Genomic DNA, 19,649 nt, shown 5'->3' with positions numbered 1-19,649 from the left:
TAATGGCCCATTTTAGTATATAAACTTTTAGGGTTCTAGATGAAATAGTCAAAGGTATGTTCACAGTATTTACTTCATAAATTTAAACACTCATATTTTAAAAACTGCCAAATGTTAAATTTTTGCCTATTCTCACATTTAATGACATAATTTTATTTGGATTCTTTCAACGCATATATATGTTTATAAATACATTATTATTAGAATCACCTTTCTGTCATTTAATACAGTTTTCCGAATATATCATCTTAATTTTCATCTAGGTTGTTTGAGATACAGTAATTTTTGAATCCATGCTATCAGTCAGAATTTTATCCTGATCTCAAAGCACTCATTTGCATAACAATAGACTTTAAAAGAATTCCTTTTGTAAGCGCATAGTGATGATCTTCACAATATAACCACTTACTCTGTTGTTTTTAAAGTGCTATTTAGAAAGCTTGTTTATAACAACATTCAGTGCTCACAATTTGAAAGGCATGCATCCTAATTACTAAATCTGTGTTAAATTTCCTAACTTGCTTCTTTTTATTTTCCATTTCTGATCCTGTCAGGTGACCTGTAAGCTCCCTAAAATGGCATTAAAATTGTTTCCACCGCAGGGGTGCCTGGGTGGCTTAGTCGAATAAGTGTCCATCTCTTGGTTTTGGCTCAGGTCATGATCTCAGGGTTGTGAGATCAAGCCCCACGTGGGGCTCCATGTCAGGAGCCTGCTTGGGATTCTTTCTCTCTCCTTCTCCCTCTGTTCCTCCCCTCACCCCCAACTTGCACACTCTCTTAAAAAAAAAAAAATGGTTTCAGCCCTAATGTGTTTTGTCTGCACAATATTTTATTATCTTTAAATAATTATATCTTCTTGTTTTGGGCATTCTTTTCTTCCTTTCCTGAACTCCACAATGATGGCAGTGAAAGGGGGGAAAATTTTTTTTTCTCTACCCTCATTGGTTCTCTGGCTGGGGCCCTGGAAATTAAGCTGATGAAAAATTAACAAATGAAAAACAATTTGTTAGCAAGTGTGGCATGCACTCATGCAGTAGAAACTCAGTGATGAGTAACTCAAAGGTGTGGTTAGAACTTGGGCTTGTAGAGCTTCTTAACAAAGAACAATAAATTTATAGAGAAGTGACAAGACAAAGGAAAAGGGGTTTAGGTTTAGGGTCAGAGCTGTAGGAAGATAAAATCAGGGGGGAATTGATGGAAGATAAGGGCTGTTTTAGTTAGGTTTTTATGTATGTTCCTCTTGCTGCCATCTCTGAGCTAAAAAAAATCTAGAGTCATCTCTGGTAATTAACAGTCAGGGAAGATAGCTTTTCTATGTGTGCTGTTTCTCATTTGTTTCCTCTTGGAATAATCCTTATGCCAAAGTGGCGTATTTTTGATAGAATGGTCTGATTCTCTATAACAGTTACACACATAATATCAGGATGGGCTTGAATCTTTATTTGCCCTTCTCTCAGAAAGGTGCTTGTGTGATGAAAATTTATTATCTAATACTACAAGCCTTGGATAGATTGTTAAAACATTTGAATACCTTACAAAATACGTAATTCTCAATACTCCTTTAGAGAGTGCCCTCCAGAAGGATAGAGTAATATTATCACTTCTATCTTCATTATAATATCCATTTTGGGCTATAGATGTAGCTGTATTTGTGGAGCACAAATAGTACCCAACTTCTTAAGTTTACCTTTCTCTCCTACTCCCTTACTCCATTTTAATTGATGGATAAAACCATCAAGATTTATAGATATGGTTCTTTCTCTCTCTCTCTATCTTTTCTCTTTTTCTTTTCTTTTCTTTCTTTCTTTCTTTCTTCCTTTCTTCCTTTCTTCCTTTCTTTCATTTATTTATTTGACAGAGACACAGCGAGAGGAGAACACAAGCAGGGGGAGTGGGAGAGGGAGAAGCAGGCTTCCTGCTGAGCAGGGAGCCTGATGCAGGGCTCATTCCCAGGACCCTGGGATCATATCCCGAGCCGAAGGCAGACGCTAAACGACTGAGCCACCCAGGCGCCCCATGGTTATTTATTTTTAGGTGTAGTAAAATACACATTGCAGTAGCCCCTGCCCCCCCCCCCCCCAATCTCTGGTTTCACTTTCACAGTTTCAGTTACCTGTGGTCAGACGAGGTCTAAGCAGATGATCCTCCTTCTGACAGATTGTCAGAAGGTCGGTAGTAGCTTAACACCTGCCTGCATCATTCACCTCACTACATCTTATCATGTAGGCATTTTATCATCTCACATCATCATCATAAAAAGAAGGGTGAGTACAGTACAATAAGGTATTTTGAGAGAGAAAGAGACCACATTTACATAACTCTTATTACAATATAATTGTTCTCATTGTCAGTTATTGTTGTTAATCTCTTACTGGGCCTAATTTATTAATTAAACTTTATCATAGGTATGTATGTATAGGAAAAAAATAGTATATATGGGGTTTGGTACTATCCTTGGTTTCAGGCATCCACTGGGGGTCTTGCGATATATTCCCCAGAGATAAGGAGGGGCTACTGTACATGAGATTTACCATTTTAACCATTTCTAGGCTTACAGTTCTACTAGCTTTAAATACGCTTGCATTATTTTACAGCTGGTACCACCATCCATCTCCAGAACTTTTTCGTCTCTCCAGACTGAAAGTCTGTACCCATTAAACAGTAACTATGCATTCTCCCCTTCTCTCGTCCCCTGGCAAACAACCACAGTTCCACTTTCTTTCTCTCAGAATTTGACTACCTTAGGTACCTCAGTTAAGTGGAATCATACAATATTTGTCCACTTGTGTGAGGCTTATTTCATTTAGTATAAGACCTTCAAGGTTCATCCACATTGTAGCATTTGTTGGAATTTTCTCCCTTTATAAGGCTGAATAGTACTGCATTGTATGTATATACCACCATCTGTTTACCCATTCATCAGTCGATAAGCATCTGGATTGTTTCTTCCTTTGGCTACTGTGAATAATGCTGCTGCGAACACTGGTATAAAGTATCTGTTCAAATCATTGTTTTAAATGTTTTGGACTATATACGCAAAAGTGAAATTGCTAGATAATATGGCAAGTCTGTTTCATTTTTGAGGAGCCACCATCCTCTTTTCCACAGTAGCTGCATCATTTTATATTCCCACCAGTAATGCACAAATTTTCCAGTTTTTCCACGTGTCTGCTAATAACTGTTTTCTGTTTTTATTTTTTTAAGAAGGTACAAAGTAGTATCTTATTGTGGTTTTGATTTGCAGTTTTCTAGATATTATTATTAGGAAAAGTTGAGCAACTTTTCATGTGCACATTGGACATCTTCATATATTCTCTGGAGAAGTGTCTTAAGTTTTTGCCCCTTTTCAAAAGATCTGACTCTTGACTGAGGATTATTTACCTAAGACCAATTGTGTGTTCTTATTCTCTTCTCTATTTAGAAAAACTCATTTTTTTTTCTAAAGAGCTAACCCTCTATATTGAAATTCAGATTCAGATATCAGTTTTCTTACTCCTCAGTTACATAATTGCCATTAACATTTTTTTTAAGTCCAAAATTACTGTAAAATTTCTTCTAAGTACTCAGCACTTACCGCTTCCTCCTTACTCACTTCTCTAAGAAATTCTTCTTCTTTTATTCTAGGCACCTAGGTCGTTGTATCTCCTTTCTCACCCCAATTTAATATTGGAGTTGAGTTCTATGTTCTGTAGGCTTCATTAGATATCTGATAGAGTTCTATACTTAGCTATATTCATAATCTATATGGAAAAAGTTAGCAGTATTTGTTACTTCAGTTTATGAGACCTCCCTCTCTTACCGTTGAAGCCTGACCAATATAACGTTAATATAAACAAGGGACCATGTAAAAGATGTCATTCACCTTTTTTGTTTTGAACGACGTACACTTCCAACAATAGAGAGTAACGGTGCTGTTCATCTTAAGTGAATTGCGGTATGTTCCTCTGGTGGCCCTAATGGTATCATTTAATTTTATGCCTATAAAAATTTGTATGATATCATAATAGGGGCGCCTGGGTGGATCAGTTGGTTAAGTGTCTGCCTTTGGCTCAGGTCGTGATCCAGGTCCTGGGATTGAGCCTCTGGTTCTCCCTCCTCTCCCTGCCCCCTACTCATGCTCTCTCTCACTATCTCTCTCTCTGTCTCTCAAATAAATAAATAAAATCTTTTTAAAAACTCATAATAAAATATGTTAGTGAAGATTGTATGTTCTGGAAGATTATAACTTTTGGAAACCATAGAAGACATATATCAAAGGAAAACAAGCAGAAAACCCAAATTCCTTGATTGTGCTTATCTGCAGGTTTTAGGTTTGGATAACTGGTATTCGCTAGGCAGATTAAAGTGATAGGGAGGGCAAAGCAAGAGCTTAGAGCTATGAAAATCTCCCAACCAGGTGTTTTGGGATTGTCAGTGAATCTATTGAGGTTGTGATCCAACATGATCCATGAGTTAGTGTGTGTCAGCCATTGACCTTTCTTGGTTGGATAGATCTTTATTCTTATAACTATGTGATCATTTACTTAAATCCACTCATTAATGTTTATAAAATGATTTTTTTTGTTAAAAAAAAAATCCAGTGTTTAAAAAAAAAACAACAACAGATTTTATTAGCCTCTACCCTTGGAGATAAAAAGGTATCAGCGTTTGTAACTGCTTGCCACTGTATAAACCATTAACTGAGAAGGCCTGTTTGTAGGACCAGTTTTCCACTATCATTGTTATCTGGTTTGAACAACATTATAATGTTCCTCACTTTATCACAAAGTAGTAATGCATTTCTGTCTTTCTTCCTCTCAAGATGAAAGAAAATTTTGGCATCAGTTCCTTACCCTCCATACCCTCATCTGAAGGAAACAGTCAACAAGGCAGATTTGATGATCTGGAAAATCTTAATTCATTAACAAAAAGCAGTCTGGATTTAGGTTTGTGGTTTTTGTTTCTCATAAACACAAATTACATTATTTTGCAATCTATTGTTTTATTTATATATATGATAACTCTTACTGTCATATTTTAATTCATTGTGATGCAAATTTAAATCTGTTTATTAATCTGCTTCAGAATATCTGGAAGAATAAACATGGCTCGTATGTCAATGGAGAACTTTCAGATTCTGTTGTCTGAGAGGACTGTATTTTCAATGACTGATTTTGCTTTTTATGAGCAGAGTGGATTAAACCTAAAACTAGTACCTTACATGCTAAATCTGAAATAAGTCTCTACTAATATATATTAAAATCTCTGAAGCTATTAAGTGATACTGTTAGCTCATTGAATGGGGTTGTTAAATATTAATAAAGAGAGGCATATTTTAAACATTTATGAAACATTTTTATAGCCATATATTATGGTCAATTTTGCTGCATTAATAACTTAGTTTCCATTAAAGAATCCTAAAAGTATAGTGCCTCTCTTTGCCTACCCCCAATATTGATTCTTACATAATTTTGAAAACTTGACTTTAAAAAATAATTTTTCTTCATCCAGCACTGAAATATCAAAAGCTGTTATATTATTAAGATCCTTAGGTGAGACAGTTAAGTTCTTTCATAGCACTGGGATTTATAGAGCCATTGTTCAGGATTTATGCTGTCCTTCACGTGTTATGACTCTGCTTATAGGAAAAGTCTCTTTGGGCAGTTCTCGTGTTGTATGGTAATACATTGTAGGGCCAGAGTGCACTATAGAAGGTTATATAATAGTTTCTATGAATTCAGCATTATATTGAGTAAAATCTAAAGAATGGAATCCTTACTGATAAAGATTGAAGTCATCTGGGAGCGCTCTGGGTGGCTCAGTTGGTTAAGCGTCCAACTCTTGATTTCGGTGCAGGTCATGAGCTCAGGGTCGTGAGATCAAGCCCAGCATTGGGCTCTGCTCTGAGTGTGTAGCCTGCTTCAGATTCTCTCTCTCTGTCTGGCCTTCCCCACCCTCTCTTGCTTGCTGTCTCAGAAAAACAAACATAAAAGATTGAAGACATCTATGAGATGGTAACAATTGTCAGTTCCCTGTGAGTTGAAACACAGCACAGATAGTTAATTTTGAATATCTAAGATTAGATGAGTGTATCCAGTTTTTCATGATATGTAACCAGTTGTGACTAGGATAAAAATGGACTTTTTCCCCCCACAAGTGTCCCATTATACTGTTTTTAAAAAATTTACCACATTTCTATAGTCCTCTGGCTAAGTACTTGGAGAAGATTTATGGCACAAGTGGATGAACAACTGAATTAATAGGCCATATGTCTTTGATTGCCCTTGATACTTTATAGCAATGTCATTACTGTTTTGGACCAGGTCATTCTTTGTTGTGGAGAGCTGACCTGCTCATGGTAGAATGTGTAGCAGCTTCCCTGCCTTCTAACCCTGATGCCAATGGTACTGTCATTCCCGTCATGATCAAAATCAAATGTCTCCAGACATTGCCAAATGTCCCCTGGGGGGCAAAATTTCCCCTGGTTGAGAATCACTCACTGCTTTATACTGTCAGGACTGAAAGGATAGACTGGCCATATGGGGTGAGCGTCTGTGGGGAGAAGCAGCAGGGTTGGGAGGAACACAGGGAAAATAGTCCCTCTTGAGCTCTGCTCTGTGTATTATCCCAGTGACTTCAGAGTTCCTTCCTCTGACTTCTGCCCATATAAGTTTCTTAGGGCTCCTGTACCAGATTGGCACAAACTGGGTGGCTTAAAACAACAGAAATTAATTCTCTCACTGTTGTCAAGGACCGAAGTCCTAAATCAAGGTGCTGTGCTCCCTCTGAAGGCCCGAGGGAAAACTCTGGTTTTTGCCTTTTCCAGCCGCTTTTGCCGCTAGTGTTTTTTGGCTCATGGCTGCATCAGTGTGATGTCTGCCTCTGTCTTCACACGGCTGTTCTCTCTTTTCCCTGTGTCTTCTCTTGTTTGTCTCTTCTAAGGACATCTGCCATTGGATTTAGAGTCCACTTGGGTAACCCAGGATGGTCTCATCTCACCATACTTAGTTGTATCTGCAAAGACTCCCCCCCCCCCGCCCCCAAATAACGTCACATTCATAGGTTCTGTGGCTTGGGTATGTCTTTTAGAGAGGTCCCCCAATCTGCCCACTACACTGCCTTAATCTAACACTTTGCAGGGCCCGGGGAATTTATTTTTTTAGATATTATAGTTTTGGGAATGAAGTTAGACTTGTATATCTTAGATCTGTCCTCACTGGAAAAGCTTCATAAGTCCTTGCTTTTTTTTTTTTTTTTTAAGATTTTATTTATTTATTCAACAGAGATAGAGACAGCCAGCGAGAGAGGGAACACAAGCAGGGGGAGTGGGAGAGGAAGAAGCAGGCTCACAGCAGAGGAGCCTGATGTGGGGCTCGATCCCACAACGCCGGACCACGCCCTGAGCGGAAGGCAGACGCCCAACCGCTGTGCCACCCAGGCACCCCCATAATTCCTTGCTTTTAGGAAAATTTTTTGAAAGCCTCTGGAATGCTGTTCAGTAGGCATGACTATTTGGATTAATGCTAACTGTGGGTAGGCTGAGAAATTATTAATACAGAATTGACACAGATTTCAGCAGCATACATATTGACTTCATTCTACTCAAGATTTGATTTTGCTCTTGAGATCCTGTCCAGCAGGTGGCTGACTCTTTCAGTCACTGGTCGCTCTGTGTCACCAGGCAATCCCACAGGCTTCTCCAAGCCTCTCTGTTTCCTCAACTATAAAATGAAAGATTTGGGCTAAGTGTTCTCTAAGTCCTCTTTCAAATCTGTAATTCTTTGACCACTTTATTAGTAACAGACAATTTTAGATTTATCTCTGAACAATTAAATTTCTTTTTCTGAACAATTAATTTAAAAATTATTTTTTGAGAACCTTATGTGTAAAGGGCTATTCTTGACCCTATACTTAATCTAAAATTTTGTATCCTCTAAGAGCCTCTACTCTTCATGGGCTGTGAAACTAAACCTAGAAATTAGCATAATTAATAAGGTGAAGCATGCAAGATAAATTCCAGATCAATAATGCATTTAGTGTTACAGGTTTTCAGAAGGTCTCAAACAGAAAGTAGTTCTGTTTCCTAATCTTCCACTGTGCCTGCCTAGATCGTGCCCCAGGGAACCCTGGATGAGTATCACTGCACCCAAGAGTCAGGCACACTTACTCATTTGTATGCCTAGCTCTTCCTATAAACTGAGCTTCTGGAAGGCAAGGCTTGTATCTGATTGTGTTACCATAGCAGGTGCTCAAGAAACATTTGTCGAATGAGAAGGTGAAATGCTGCTTATGTGTGGTTATTCAACAGCATTGCAACTCCCAGCCCTCCTTCCCCCTGCAGTGGCCAGGTTACACAATAACCCCTCCTCCTCTCTACTTGGATTCTTCTTGCCTTTTTTTTGTTGACTTTTCTGTTCTTGCACCTCACCAAGTATAAACCTTTTGAAAATTTCCCCCAATTCCTCTCCTATAAACATTAATCTCCGTTTGTCCAGGAACTTTTTTTTTTTTTAAACTACTTTGTTTTTCTAACCTTTGTGCGCCGGTTATGGCCCCTACCCAACACCTGCATAGGCCCTCGAGGACTCGGTTTGTTTTATGGGCTCTGGGTGCTGCAGTGCACTTGGTGAACAGCTCTGTAAAGTGCGAGTGTGTCAAGCACCGTGACAGCTGAGAAATGTGTGCCTGAGCCCCAGCACCGGCAGTCCGTGGAGGAGGAGTAGGACAAAGGGCACGGGCAGCCTTTGTGTGGAACAGGTAATGAAAAGTTTTAAATGGACTGCAGCAACCTATGAAACCCAATGCTGTAATTTAACAGGCCGCTTTTACCAGAGTAAGTGCACGGGAAACCGCTCTGCAAATAGAGCCGGTTCCCTCTTCCTAACACTGGGGTCTGGCCATTCCAGCTAGAGTCTAGTCCCACCCCGGTCTCTCCTCAGTGGGCAGGAGGCAGACACAGGCAAAGCTAGAACTCTGAGGTGATGGTATTGATTAGAGTGTTCTGCAGGAATGTAGGCCCCCGAGGACAGGAGTGAAGGGTACCTGGGGCTGGGGGACAGGCACTGAGACGTCCTATAGAACCACCTGAGCCTTAGAGTGACTTTCACCCCCTCTTCAGGTTCTGTTGCATGACCAACTGATTAGATCCTGATTCCAGAGTTTCTAGACAAGATAAAAAGCAGGAGTAGTGAGTTTACTGAAGATTTGTTCCGAAGAAATGGAAAGAGTTTAGGTGATGCTTATATGAAAAAATTTAGAATAATATCTCTATTGTTTAGGATAATATCTCTATCAAGATCGTTTCTGGTTTTCTAAAAGGCCAGAGCTCCAAAAAATACTATAAATGCATGGATTTAAGGAAGGCATTTGATCACAGTTCATCATACTTGTCCCATATGCTGAAGAAAGATTGGCTGAAAATTCCTAATCAGTTACTGGGGTGTATCCTAAGGGTGATTAATGGACTTATGACAGTATGGGCACAGGTCTCTATGTGCCATAGGACTCTATGCACAACTCTGCCCTAGTCTTTTTTTCGGTAAATGGGAGAATGACACAGGTGGCATGTCAGGTAAATTTGCACATTCCAATTGGCAAAATGGCTTAGCCTGAGTTTCTCCATCTGTAAAATATGGTTGCTAGTATCTTTTCTCTCTAACTCATAGTTTGATATGAGAATCAAATGTGGTAAACAAATGCAAATGAATTCAGGAATTTGTAAACAAAGCCCTGTTAAAAATGTGTTTTCTCAATCTGATAAGCACTGGGTGATGCATGAAGTTGTCAGATCCCTTTATTGTAACACCTGAACCTCATGTAACACTGTGTTAACTATGCTGAAATTAAAATTTTTTAAAAAAAATTTTATTTGGTTATTATTCTGTGGAATTATTTTTTTAAATAAGTGAAATGTGGGAGTTCCTACAGTTGGGACAACTTAGGTTGGTAAGGGAAAATGTGTAGTGAGTTAGAGTACAATCATTAAGGGGGTTCTTTTGATAAAATATTTCTATTGCTAAAATGTCATCTTTTCCGTGAGGCCATATATAAAATTGTAACTCCTTCCATTGTGCAGTCCCTGTCCCCTTTCCTTGCTTCATTTTTCACCGTACTACTTGTCACCATCTGACATATTAAACATTTTATTTATTTAGTTTAGTATGAATAAGATTTCTACCTTGAAGGGCGTGCCCCAAGCGGATACCCATAACTATTTATTGAACGAATGAAGGATGAATGAAAGCATCTTGTATTCACTGTTATCTGGGTTTGCTCTTTAGGCATGATGATTCCAACTGATGTCCAAGGTCCTGGCTTGCTTGTTGAACACCCTGATGTGGCTCAAAGAAGGGAGCAGGAAGATTTGCCCTTATACCAACTCCCCAGGACCCGAGTTGTTTCCAAGGCCTCGGCATACGCAGGAACATCATCTTCTAGATATACCACTGATGCATGGTATGATACCATTTATCTTTGTTTTCACATTAGAAAGTAGTTTTGTTTTTGCTCTTATTTTTATAAATATGATTATGGTGGCACATTTGGAAAATACAGAAAATATGAATAAAGCTGAATATTAGACAATTTCTATGAGAATTTCACATACTTAAAATTGAAGCCTATATACAATTTTGTATTCTTGCAGTTGTGTGGAAAATGGATTATGTAGAATATTTATTAGAGAATATTATTAGAGAATAAGAGTTAAGAGTTTATTTTAACAATGTAAGCAAGACATACAGATTAAGGAGGGAATGGATTTAAGAGTTAGAGAATTTGCTGAAATTGGAACTGATAACGTGTCAGGGTGAGAAGACATAGTTGAGGATGACTTGTGTTTCTGGACTGGAACAATAAATGGATTGCGACACCATTAATTCTTTCATATGTGATTGTAGGAGCAAAGGAAGCAACTTAAGTGCCTGTTGATAGATGAATGGATAAAGAAGATGTGGTATTGTGGCCCCTGGGTGGCTTAGTCGGTTAAACATCTACCTTCGGTTCAGGTCTTGATCTCGGGGTTCTGAGCCCCACGTCAGGCTCTCTGCTCAGCAGGGAGTCTGCTTCTCCCTCTCCTGTGCTTTCTCTCACTCGCTCGCTGTCAAAGAAATAAATAAAATCTTAAAAAAAAAAAAAAAGACATGGTATATATGCCATGGAATATTACTTAGCGATAAAAAAGAATGAAATATTGCCATTCTCAACAGCATAGATAGATGTAGAGGATATTATGCTAAATGAGATAGGTCAGATAGTGAAAGACAAATGCCATATGATTTCACTTATATGTGGAATCTAAAAAACAGAACACATGAACAAATGAGCAAACTGTCTCATAAACAGAACAAACTGGTAGTTGCCAGAGGGGAGGGGGAAGAGGGATGGGCAAAATAGGTGAAGGGGATTAAGAGGCACAAGCTTCCAGTTATAAAATAAGTTACGGGGATAAGTACAGCATAAGGAATACAGCTAATAATATTATAATTTTTATGGTGACAGATGGTAGCTACAGTTATGGTGAGCTTTTCGCAATGTATAGAACTGTCGAATCCCTATGTTGTACACCTGAAACTAATAAAACATCGTGTATTGTACTTCAATTTAAAAAATTGTATAGGAGCATGAACAGATTGGAAGGGGAGATGATTTTAGTTTGGGACATGTTGAGGGTTCCACAGAGTGAAGTGGAATCAATTAGATGTGTGATTCTGGGGATTATCCTGATGTGGATAATCGGGAGCAAGATCAAGTGTAGGTAAAACTGCTAGATTTGAATAGTCATCATCCGTTGTAAGCTCAAATAATAAGAAGAACATAGGGCCAAAATTGTAGTCCTGCAAAGCAGTAATGTTACAGGTATGAATGGAGGAAGAAGATAATAGAGTGAAATGAACAAAACGTTGGAGGAAATTGATGAACCTAGAGATAGTCATAGAAACCAGGAAGGAGGACATTTTGTTTTTTTAAGATTTATTTATTTATTTATTTATTTATTTATTTATTTATTTATTATAGTGAGTGTGTGTGCAAGCAAGGGGAGGGTCAGAGGGAGAGGAAGAGAGAATCCTCAAGTAGATTCCCCGCTGAGTGCAGATCCCATCATGGGGCTTGATCCCATAACCCTGAGATCATGACCTATGCTGAAGTCAAGAGTCAGACACTCAACCCACTGAGCCACCCTGACACCCCCAGGAAGACCATCATTACATGCTTCAGAGAGATCAGAGCAGATAAAACAGAAAAGTTTGCACGGGGTTTGGCCACACGGATGCCCTTGGTAAACACAGAACAGTTTCAGTAAAGTAGAAATTAGAAAATAGTGGGTTGAGAATTGAACAGGTCTGAAACCGGGCATAGTAAGTCCAGTAAGACTAGTGTTTTCAGAATCCTGGTCATGAAAAGAGATAGATATAATGCATGTTACTACATAGCTAGAGGGTAGTACTAGATTGAGGTAAAGGAGAAGGAATTATATACTGCATATATAGTGTGTGTGTGTATGTGTGTGTGTGTGTATGTGTGTGTGTGTGTCTGTCTGTCTTTGTTTCTTTCTGGGAAAGATCCAGCGAAGGAATATGTCGATGCTAGAAAAGTGATGATTAAACACTGTCCCTGGCGAGGGTGAAGGGAGAGAAAGACATTGCACACCTAGAGAGATGAACCTTTGATGGTTTGATGGGAGGAAGTTTACCTCCTCCACAGACACAGGTGCCAGGAATGAAAAGGAAGGTATAAATATAAGTGCTATTTGTGTCCTGCGAGCAGGAATCCCAAGAGATTTTTTATTTTTTATATTTTTTGTGATTTAGGTAAAGGTCATTTTAAAACAGTGATGAGGTGGTAGTAATGTGGACATTAATAGGAGAGGTGTCAGAGTAGGGATTCACTTTTGAAACAAGGTTAGGAGAGTAACGGCTTAGTGGAGGAAGGGAATTTAGAAAAATCTTGCCCCTCCTTTTCCAACTTCCCCAAGTGAGACAATGAGCATCCCTCACTTGAGCGTGATATCTGTGGCAGGGAACCAGAAGCTGTAGGGAGAACAGAAGAGGTCGGGAGAACATTCGGTGAAGAGGTCAGGGTGTGGAGTAGTTTCTTGACAGTTCAAGGATATTCCATGGAGTGTGATGGGTAGTTTGGCTGGAGGGTCTTGGGGGTGGGTCTGGGAATAGAAGCAAGGAGAAACCAGAGCAGCAGGGAAGGAAGGAGTTGGAGGCGTTGGCCAAGCATAGCAGGGATGAGAGATAGGGTAGATTTATTGGCCTTCATGTTTTTATTAAAACCTTAGTCCAAGAATGGTTTTTTGTTGATATATGAAGTGTCTTAGTATGATATCACTTCTCAGTTCAGCAACCTCGTGACCTTTGCCTATAGTTTTAGATAGAAACTTCATATCACAAAAAGTTGGTCCTGTGCTTCAGCATAGCTCCTCTCTGAGTGGAAAGGAAAGACTCAGATCAGCTCAACTACTTGGAGGAATCCGGTGGCTTTTTATTCGGCAGAGAACCAGTGTGCAGAGGGGAGGTGCTGACAGGTCCTGTGTCCCGGTGCGAGTGATGTAACCAGCTCCTTGGGAAGCACAGTCTTAAACAGGCAGTGGGTTTGTTTCTTTAGGAGAGATGCCTGGAGGTGTAAGTACTGAGAGGCTTAGGAATATAATTTTATGACTTTTTAAAAATTAAAAAAGTTTTTAAGTAATCTCCACTACTTGTCTTGAACTCACAACCCCTAAATCAAGAGTCACGTGCTCCACTGACTGAGCCAGCCAGGTAGGTGCCCCTAATTTTATGACTTTTTACATGGTCAAATTACTTTTCAAATGAAACATCTTTATTTTTAAAATTTCTCTTAGGCTTGGTGTTAATAATTGAATCTGGTCAAAGAATTCGGAGATGGGGCTGCTTCTTTAAAGGTGTAGAACTGTGACTGCAGAATTGGACAACACCTAAATACATTTCCTAGACCACCCCTCCTTTCTTATGCAGAAGACCAAATGGAACATCCATTGTGTCTTACTCGCTTCTTCAGCTTCTGAGAAGGAAGATGCACTTGACTCCTCCCCCATCCATTACTTTTTCTCTTAAAGTAACTTTGACAAGCTGACTTCTTATGCAGGCACAGGCATCCCAGAGTTTTGACCTAACTTTTATCTTGAAAGATCAGTTTTGCATTTGAATATTGTTGTTTTGTTTTTTGGGTTTTTTTTTTTGACTTGCTGTCATAGATGTTGAAATTTCAGCCCGTTCTAGAAGAGTTCCTGTAAGTCGTATTTCTTCTCTCTCAGTCTTTCAAGATGTGCCCCATGGAGTTAGGGTCATGGGAGAGTATCGATTGCCACTCAGGAGCTCTCCTGAGTAATGCATAGATTCTTTCGGAAGACAGTCTTTCAGACCAGGGTATCATGAAGTGCTGAATGATATTTTATAGTTTCTACTTTGCATTAATTTTTGTGTAGGACCCAGCAAAGTTATTTAATGTGCACCATGCCTCTGCATCACACCAACATGGACCTCTCTGTACCTTTGGAGGCCTGTTTTTTGGTTTGTTTTTAATATTCAATTTGAAGGGGGCCAGTGGTGCAATGGATGATGTGTCTGACTATGGGTCAGAATGTTTATTCAATTTATTTAAACTAAAAACAAAACAAAAACAGTTCACCTATTTCTCCTGCCTTTCATCCCCTGCCTCTTGCAATCACCAGTGTGTTCTTTGTATCTATGAGTTTGGTTTTTTGGCTGCTGTTTGTTTTAGATTCCACATATGAGAGATCATGTGGTATTTGTCTTTGTCTGATGTATTTCACGGAGCATAATACTCTCAAGTTCCATCCATGTTGTCTCAAATGGCAAGATTTCATTCTTTTTATGGCTGTATAATATTCCATTGTGTGTGTGTGTGTATTTCATTTTTTCAGATAAATACCCAGAAGTGATATTGCTGGATCATACAGTAATTGTATTTTAAAATTTTTGAAGAACCTCCATACTTTTTCCAATTTACCTTTCCAACAACAGTGTACAGGAGTTCCCTTTTCTCCATATCTTTGCCAAACAGCATTTGGTGTTTCTTGTTTTTTTGATAATAGCCATTCTAACAGTGTGAAGTGATACCTCATTAGGGTTTTGATTTGCACTTCTCTGCTGATTCATGATGTTAAGCATATTTTCATGTACCTGTTGGTCATCTGTATGTCTTTTGGAAAAAAATGTCTATTCAGATTTTCCATTTTTTAATTGGATTGTTTTTTGGTATTGAGTTGTATGAATTCTTCATATATTTTGAATTTTAGTCCCTTATCAGATAGATGATTTGCAGTTATTTTATCCCATTCAGTAGGTTGCCATTTTATTTGCGTATGGTTTCCTATGCTGTACAGAAGAAGCTTTTTAGTTTGATGTAGTCGCATTTGTTTATTTTTGCTTCCGTTGCCTTTGTTTTTGGTGTCAGATTAAAAATAAAATTACTAAGACCTATGCCAAGGAGTTCACCACCTATGTTTTCTTCTAGGAATTTTGTGGTTTTAGGTCTTACATTCAAGTCTTTAATCCACTTTGAATTAATTTTTGTGTATGCTGTAAGATAGTGGTCTGGTTTCATTTTTTTGTATGTGGCTGTCCAATTTTCCTTACACCATTTATTGAAGAGACCATCCTTTCCCCACTGTATGTTCTTGGCTCCTTTATTGTAAATTAATTGATGATCTAAGTTTGGGTTTATTTCTGGGCTCTCTATCCCATTGACCTATGTGTCTTTTTTTATGCCAGTACTGCCATTTTAATTACTATAGCTTTGTAATATAGTTTGAAATCTGGAAGCATGTTGCCTCCAGCTTTGTTCTTTTTTTTTTTTTAAAGATTATTTATTTGACAGAGAGAGAGACAGCCAGCGAGAGAGGGAACACAAGCAGGGGTAGTGGGAGAGGAAGAAGCAGGCTCCCAGTGGAGGAGCCTGATGCAGGGTTCGATCCCATAACGCCGGGATCACGCCGTGAGCCGAAGGCAGACGCTTAATGACTGAGCCACCCAGGCACCCCTCCAGCTTTGTTCTTTCTCAAGATTGCTTTGGTTCTTCTGGGTCTTTGTAGTTTCATACAAATTCTAGGATTGTTCTGTTTCTATGAAAAATACCATTGGAATTTTGATAGTAGTTGCATGAATCTGTACATTACTTAGGATAGTACAGACATTTTTACGATAATTTTTCTAATCCATGAGCATGAAATATCTTTCCATTTATTTGTGTCATCTTCAATTTCTTTCATTAATATCTTGTAGTTTTTAATATGCAAGTCTTTCATCTTCTTGGTTATTTTTAGGTATTTTATTCTTTTCGATGGCATTGTAAATGGGATTGTTTTCTTAATTTCTCTTTTTGATACTTTGTATCAATATAAAGAAACAGATTTTTGCATGTTGATTTTGTATACTACAACTTTGCTGAATTTGTTTATTCTAACAGTTTTTGGATGGAGTCTTTAGAGTTTTCTGTATATAATAAATATCATGTCATCTGTAAATAGTGAGCTTTACTTCTTCCTTTCCAATTTGGATGCCTTTAGTTTCTTTTTCTGGTTTAATTGCTCTGGCTAGGACTTCCAGTACTATGTTGAATAAAAATGTTAAGAGTGGACATCCTTGTCTTGTTTCTGATCTTAAAGGAAAAGCTTTCACCTTTTCACTGTTAAGTCTGATCTTAGCTATGGGCTTGTCATATATGGCATTTATTATGTTGAAGTACATTCCCTCTATACCTGCTTTGTTTAGAGTTTTTATTATAAATGGATTTTGAATTTTGTCAAATGCTTTTTTTCTGTATCTGTTGAGATGATCATGTGACTTTTATCCTTCATTTTGTTACTGTAGTGTATCACATTGATTTGTGAATGGTGAACCATACTTGCATCCCTGGAATCAGTCACTGGATTATGGTGTATGATCCTTTCAATATATTGAAAATATGCTCTACTGACTGAGCCAGCCAGGCACTCCTATATAAAATTCCTAAATAAAGATTTGGTGTATGGAAAAAAAAATTGGAGCTCGAAAGAGTGTATAAGCTCCTTTTGGGGAGATACCAGGGAGCTAGAGCAAAGCAGAAGGAGAGTGCCAGGATGGCGTTCACAACCCAGGTTCCTTTAGAGCAACACTGTAGGTTGCTGAATGTGTGCCAGACCTAAAATCTGCCCCTCAGCCTGAAGCTCCAGAATAAGCAAAGTGACCTTCAGAGGAAGACTGGGGCATGTGCCTCAATCTGTTATCTTTGAATTGCCCTGGTGGTAAGCCTGCCAAGAATCATCCTCTGATTGCCATAGTCCTGTGGGATCCGGGAATGCAAGACCCTTCATCCACCAGAGCCAGGCAATCAAGGGGCATCCCCTGGACGTCAGCTGCAAAAACTGGGTATCAGACTCATGGAATGCTCCCCTCCAAGAGTCAGTGGCACTCCTGGAGTGTGGCAGAGGGTGAGCATGATGAGAGCACGTGCCCTCTGAGGTCTCTGGAAAGGATTAGTCAGCCTCAAGATGAGTGCTTCATTAGAACCCCACCTCTCAGGCCACAGCCCTAATGATTAATAGGCTCCTCCATGGAAGGACCAAGCTCCTGGGTCTGTGCCTCTTGTTATGCTCTAGGGGTGGTAGCTGTTGAAGAATTTGTTGTCCATTGGTTACAACTTAGTGGGACTCATGAATGTAAGCCTAACTGGCCCCAAGAATCAGGCAATATAGAGGTGTCCCCTCTACAGCAATCACAAATATTGGGCACCAGATTAGGGGTGTGAGCTCCTTTTTGGGTGACACTGATTATTACAATCCCATGTGACCAAGAACATGAGCTCCTCTGGCTTCTAGAGTCAGATGATCAAGAGGATTGGTAGTAAGAGGTCAGATGCTCCTTGAAGTGGAGATCTCTAGGAAGGGGCCTTTGGGCAAGCAGGGTGTGATAACTCTGGAGGGAATCCAAGTGATTTTTGTTCCAAGTATGCTTCTTTCCTTATAAAGCCTCTTGAGATTCTGGCTTCAGAACGCACTTGGCTTCAGTCTTTTTTCTGACTCATCTCTGTCATCACCTACTGCCTAAAACATATGGGCACCCATAATGGGGAACATGCATATTTCTCAGACTAATGGCAGATCTGTAGTATAGATACAGCATAGGTACTATTCAACCATTTCCTCTGTTATCTGTAGCTACCTGACCCTGAGAAGGTTTCCCTTGTGTCTGTATTTCCTCACTTACAAAGTGGGTAGTTCTTTGAGTTAAGTAAGTGTGCATATAAAGGACTTCATATAATGCCTTGAACAGTGCTTAATGAAAGGTTGGCAATGATGCTAGATGACAAGGATAGACTCGTGGGCTCAGAGGTTTCAAGGGCAATGTTCTTTGTTGCTGAGTTTATTAGAGATTGTGGTTTGTGTGTGTGTGTGTGTGTGTGTGTGTGTGTGTAAGTGTAATGAGTAGGATCAACTATAGTAAGGAAAACAAGGTATCAGCCTAAAGCCTAGGAGGAAGAACTTGAGATGAAACACTTGTATTTAAAATTGAAAAAAATCATGTTATAGGCATACTAGTATACAAATGAAAATAAATGCTTTCAGGTATCGATCGTTTGCTATGAATATGGCAGGTGAAATAGGCAGGGTGTTGTAGTTGGGGAAAGGATTAAGTGAGTTAATGTTACGTTTTGAGCCCCAGTACAGTGCCTGGCATTTAATGCCTTCGAAGGCAATGGTGGATATTTAATAGATTTACTTTTGAGGCAAACTGCCAAAAATTATGTGTAGATTCAGAACATTGGTAGGAGGCTGAGGATTAGGGGAGAATAAATATGTACATTTGAGCAAAGACTACTCTGAAATGTTTGAGTTGGGAGGAAAACGGGAGATTTCTAGTATAATGCTGTTGGAGCTGTTGTCTACTCTGCAGGCGAAGACAAATGTGAGAAATTAGGACAAGAGGCACATAGAGCATTACACTAATGTGTTTGAAAATATAATTAGATCTTTGTTTACTAATTCAGGCTCTACAGAAGGCCAAATGAGAAGTAAATTTGTTGTAAGAAAGCAGCTTACCCATTATGGCTTGAGTTTTTTTGTTTCTTAAGAAAACTCTTAAACATAATTTTATGTGTTTATATAAAATGCACAAATTTTAAGGGAGAGTTTAATTTTGGTAAATTCATGTCATCAACAGCCTGATCAAGATATTACGTCCATCACTCCTTTGGCAGTGTCCCGCCCCAGGCAGCTACTAATATGACTTTTAACACCGTAAATTATTTCTCCCGTTCTAGAACGCATGTAAATGTTATCATGCAGTAGGTACTTTTTTGTGTCTGGCTTCTTTCCCTCAGCACAGTCTGTGTCCTTCTAAACTTGAATGTAAGGGAATGCCTATTCCTTATGTATACTGGTGTCATATAATAATTTCCTTTGCAAACTTCAAAATCACCGTGTAACATCTGTGTAAGTAGCCCTACTAGTTTGAAAAACACTAGTGCCTACCATCCAATTCCCTATGGTGTATCATGGAAAATTACCATATAGACTCTGTACTTAAAGTGGAAAAAGAAATCTCGAGATAGTTTAGTCACCACCAAAACTCATCCTGCTTGCATCATTTTAGAGTGCTGAGTTTACTTGACTCTCATTTTGGCTTTGTACTTAGTAGGTAGAA

General features: G+C 38.9%; 1 protein-coding gene across 4 annotated transcripts in view; it reads left to right on the top strand.

The window, feature by feature from the left end:
• PATJ (PATJ crumbs cell polarity complex component) overlaps positions 1 to 19,649 on the top strand; it is a 336,460-nt gene that overhangs the window by 103,689 nt on the left and 213,122 nt on the right. For all 4 annotated transcript variants that reach the window (XM_048220189.2, XM_026497951.4, XM_026497952.4 and 1 more), the window contains exons 21-22: positions 4,802 to 4,925; positions 10,260 to 10,434. In XM_048220189.2, the coding sequence (XP_048076146.1) occupies positions 4,802 to 4,925; positions 10,260 to 10,434 (299 nt within the window). The remainder of the gene's footprint in view (positions 1 to 4,801; positions 4,926 to 10,259; positions 10,435 to 19,649) is intronic.

This window comes from Ursus arctos, unplaced genomic scaffold (assembly GCF_023065955.2).
Source record: "Ursus arctos isolate Adak ecotype North America unplaced genomic scaffold, UrsArc2.0 scaffold_12, whole genome shotgun sequence".
NCBI lineage: Eukaryota > Metazoa > Chordata > Mammalia > Carnivora > Ursidae > Ursus > Ursus arctos.
The sequence above is the reverse complement of the archived record's forward strand: the minus strand, read 5'-3'. Positions and strand labels throughout refer to the sequence as shown.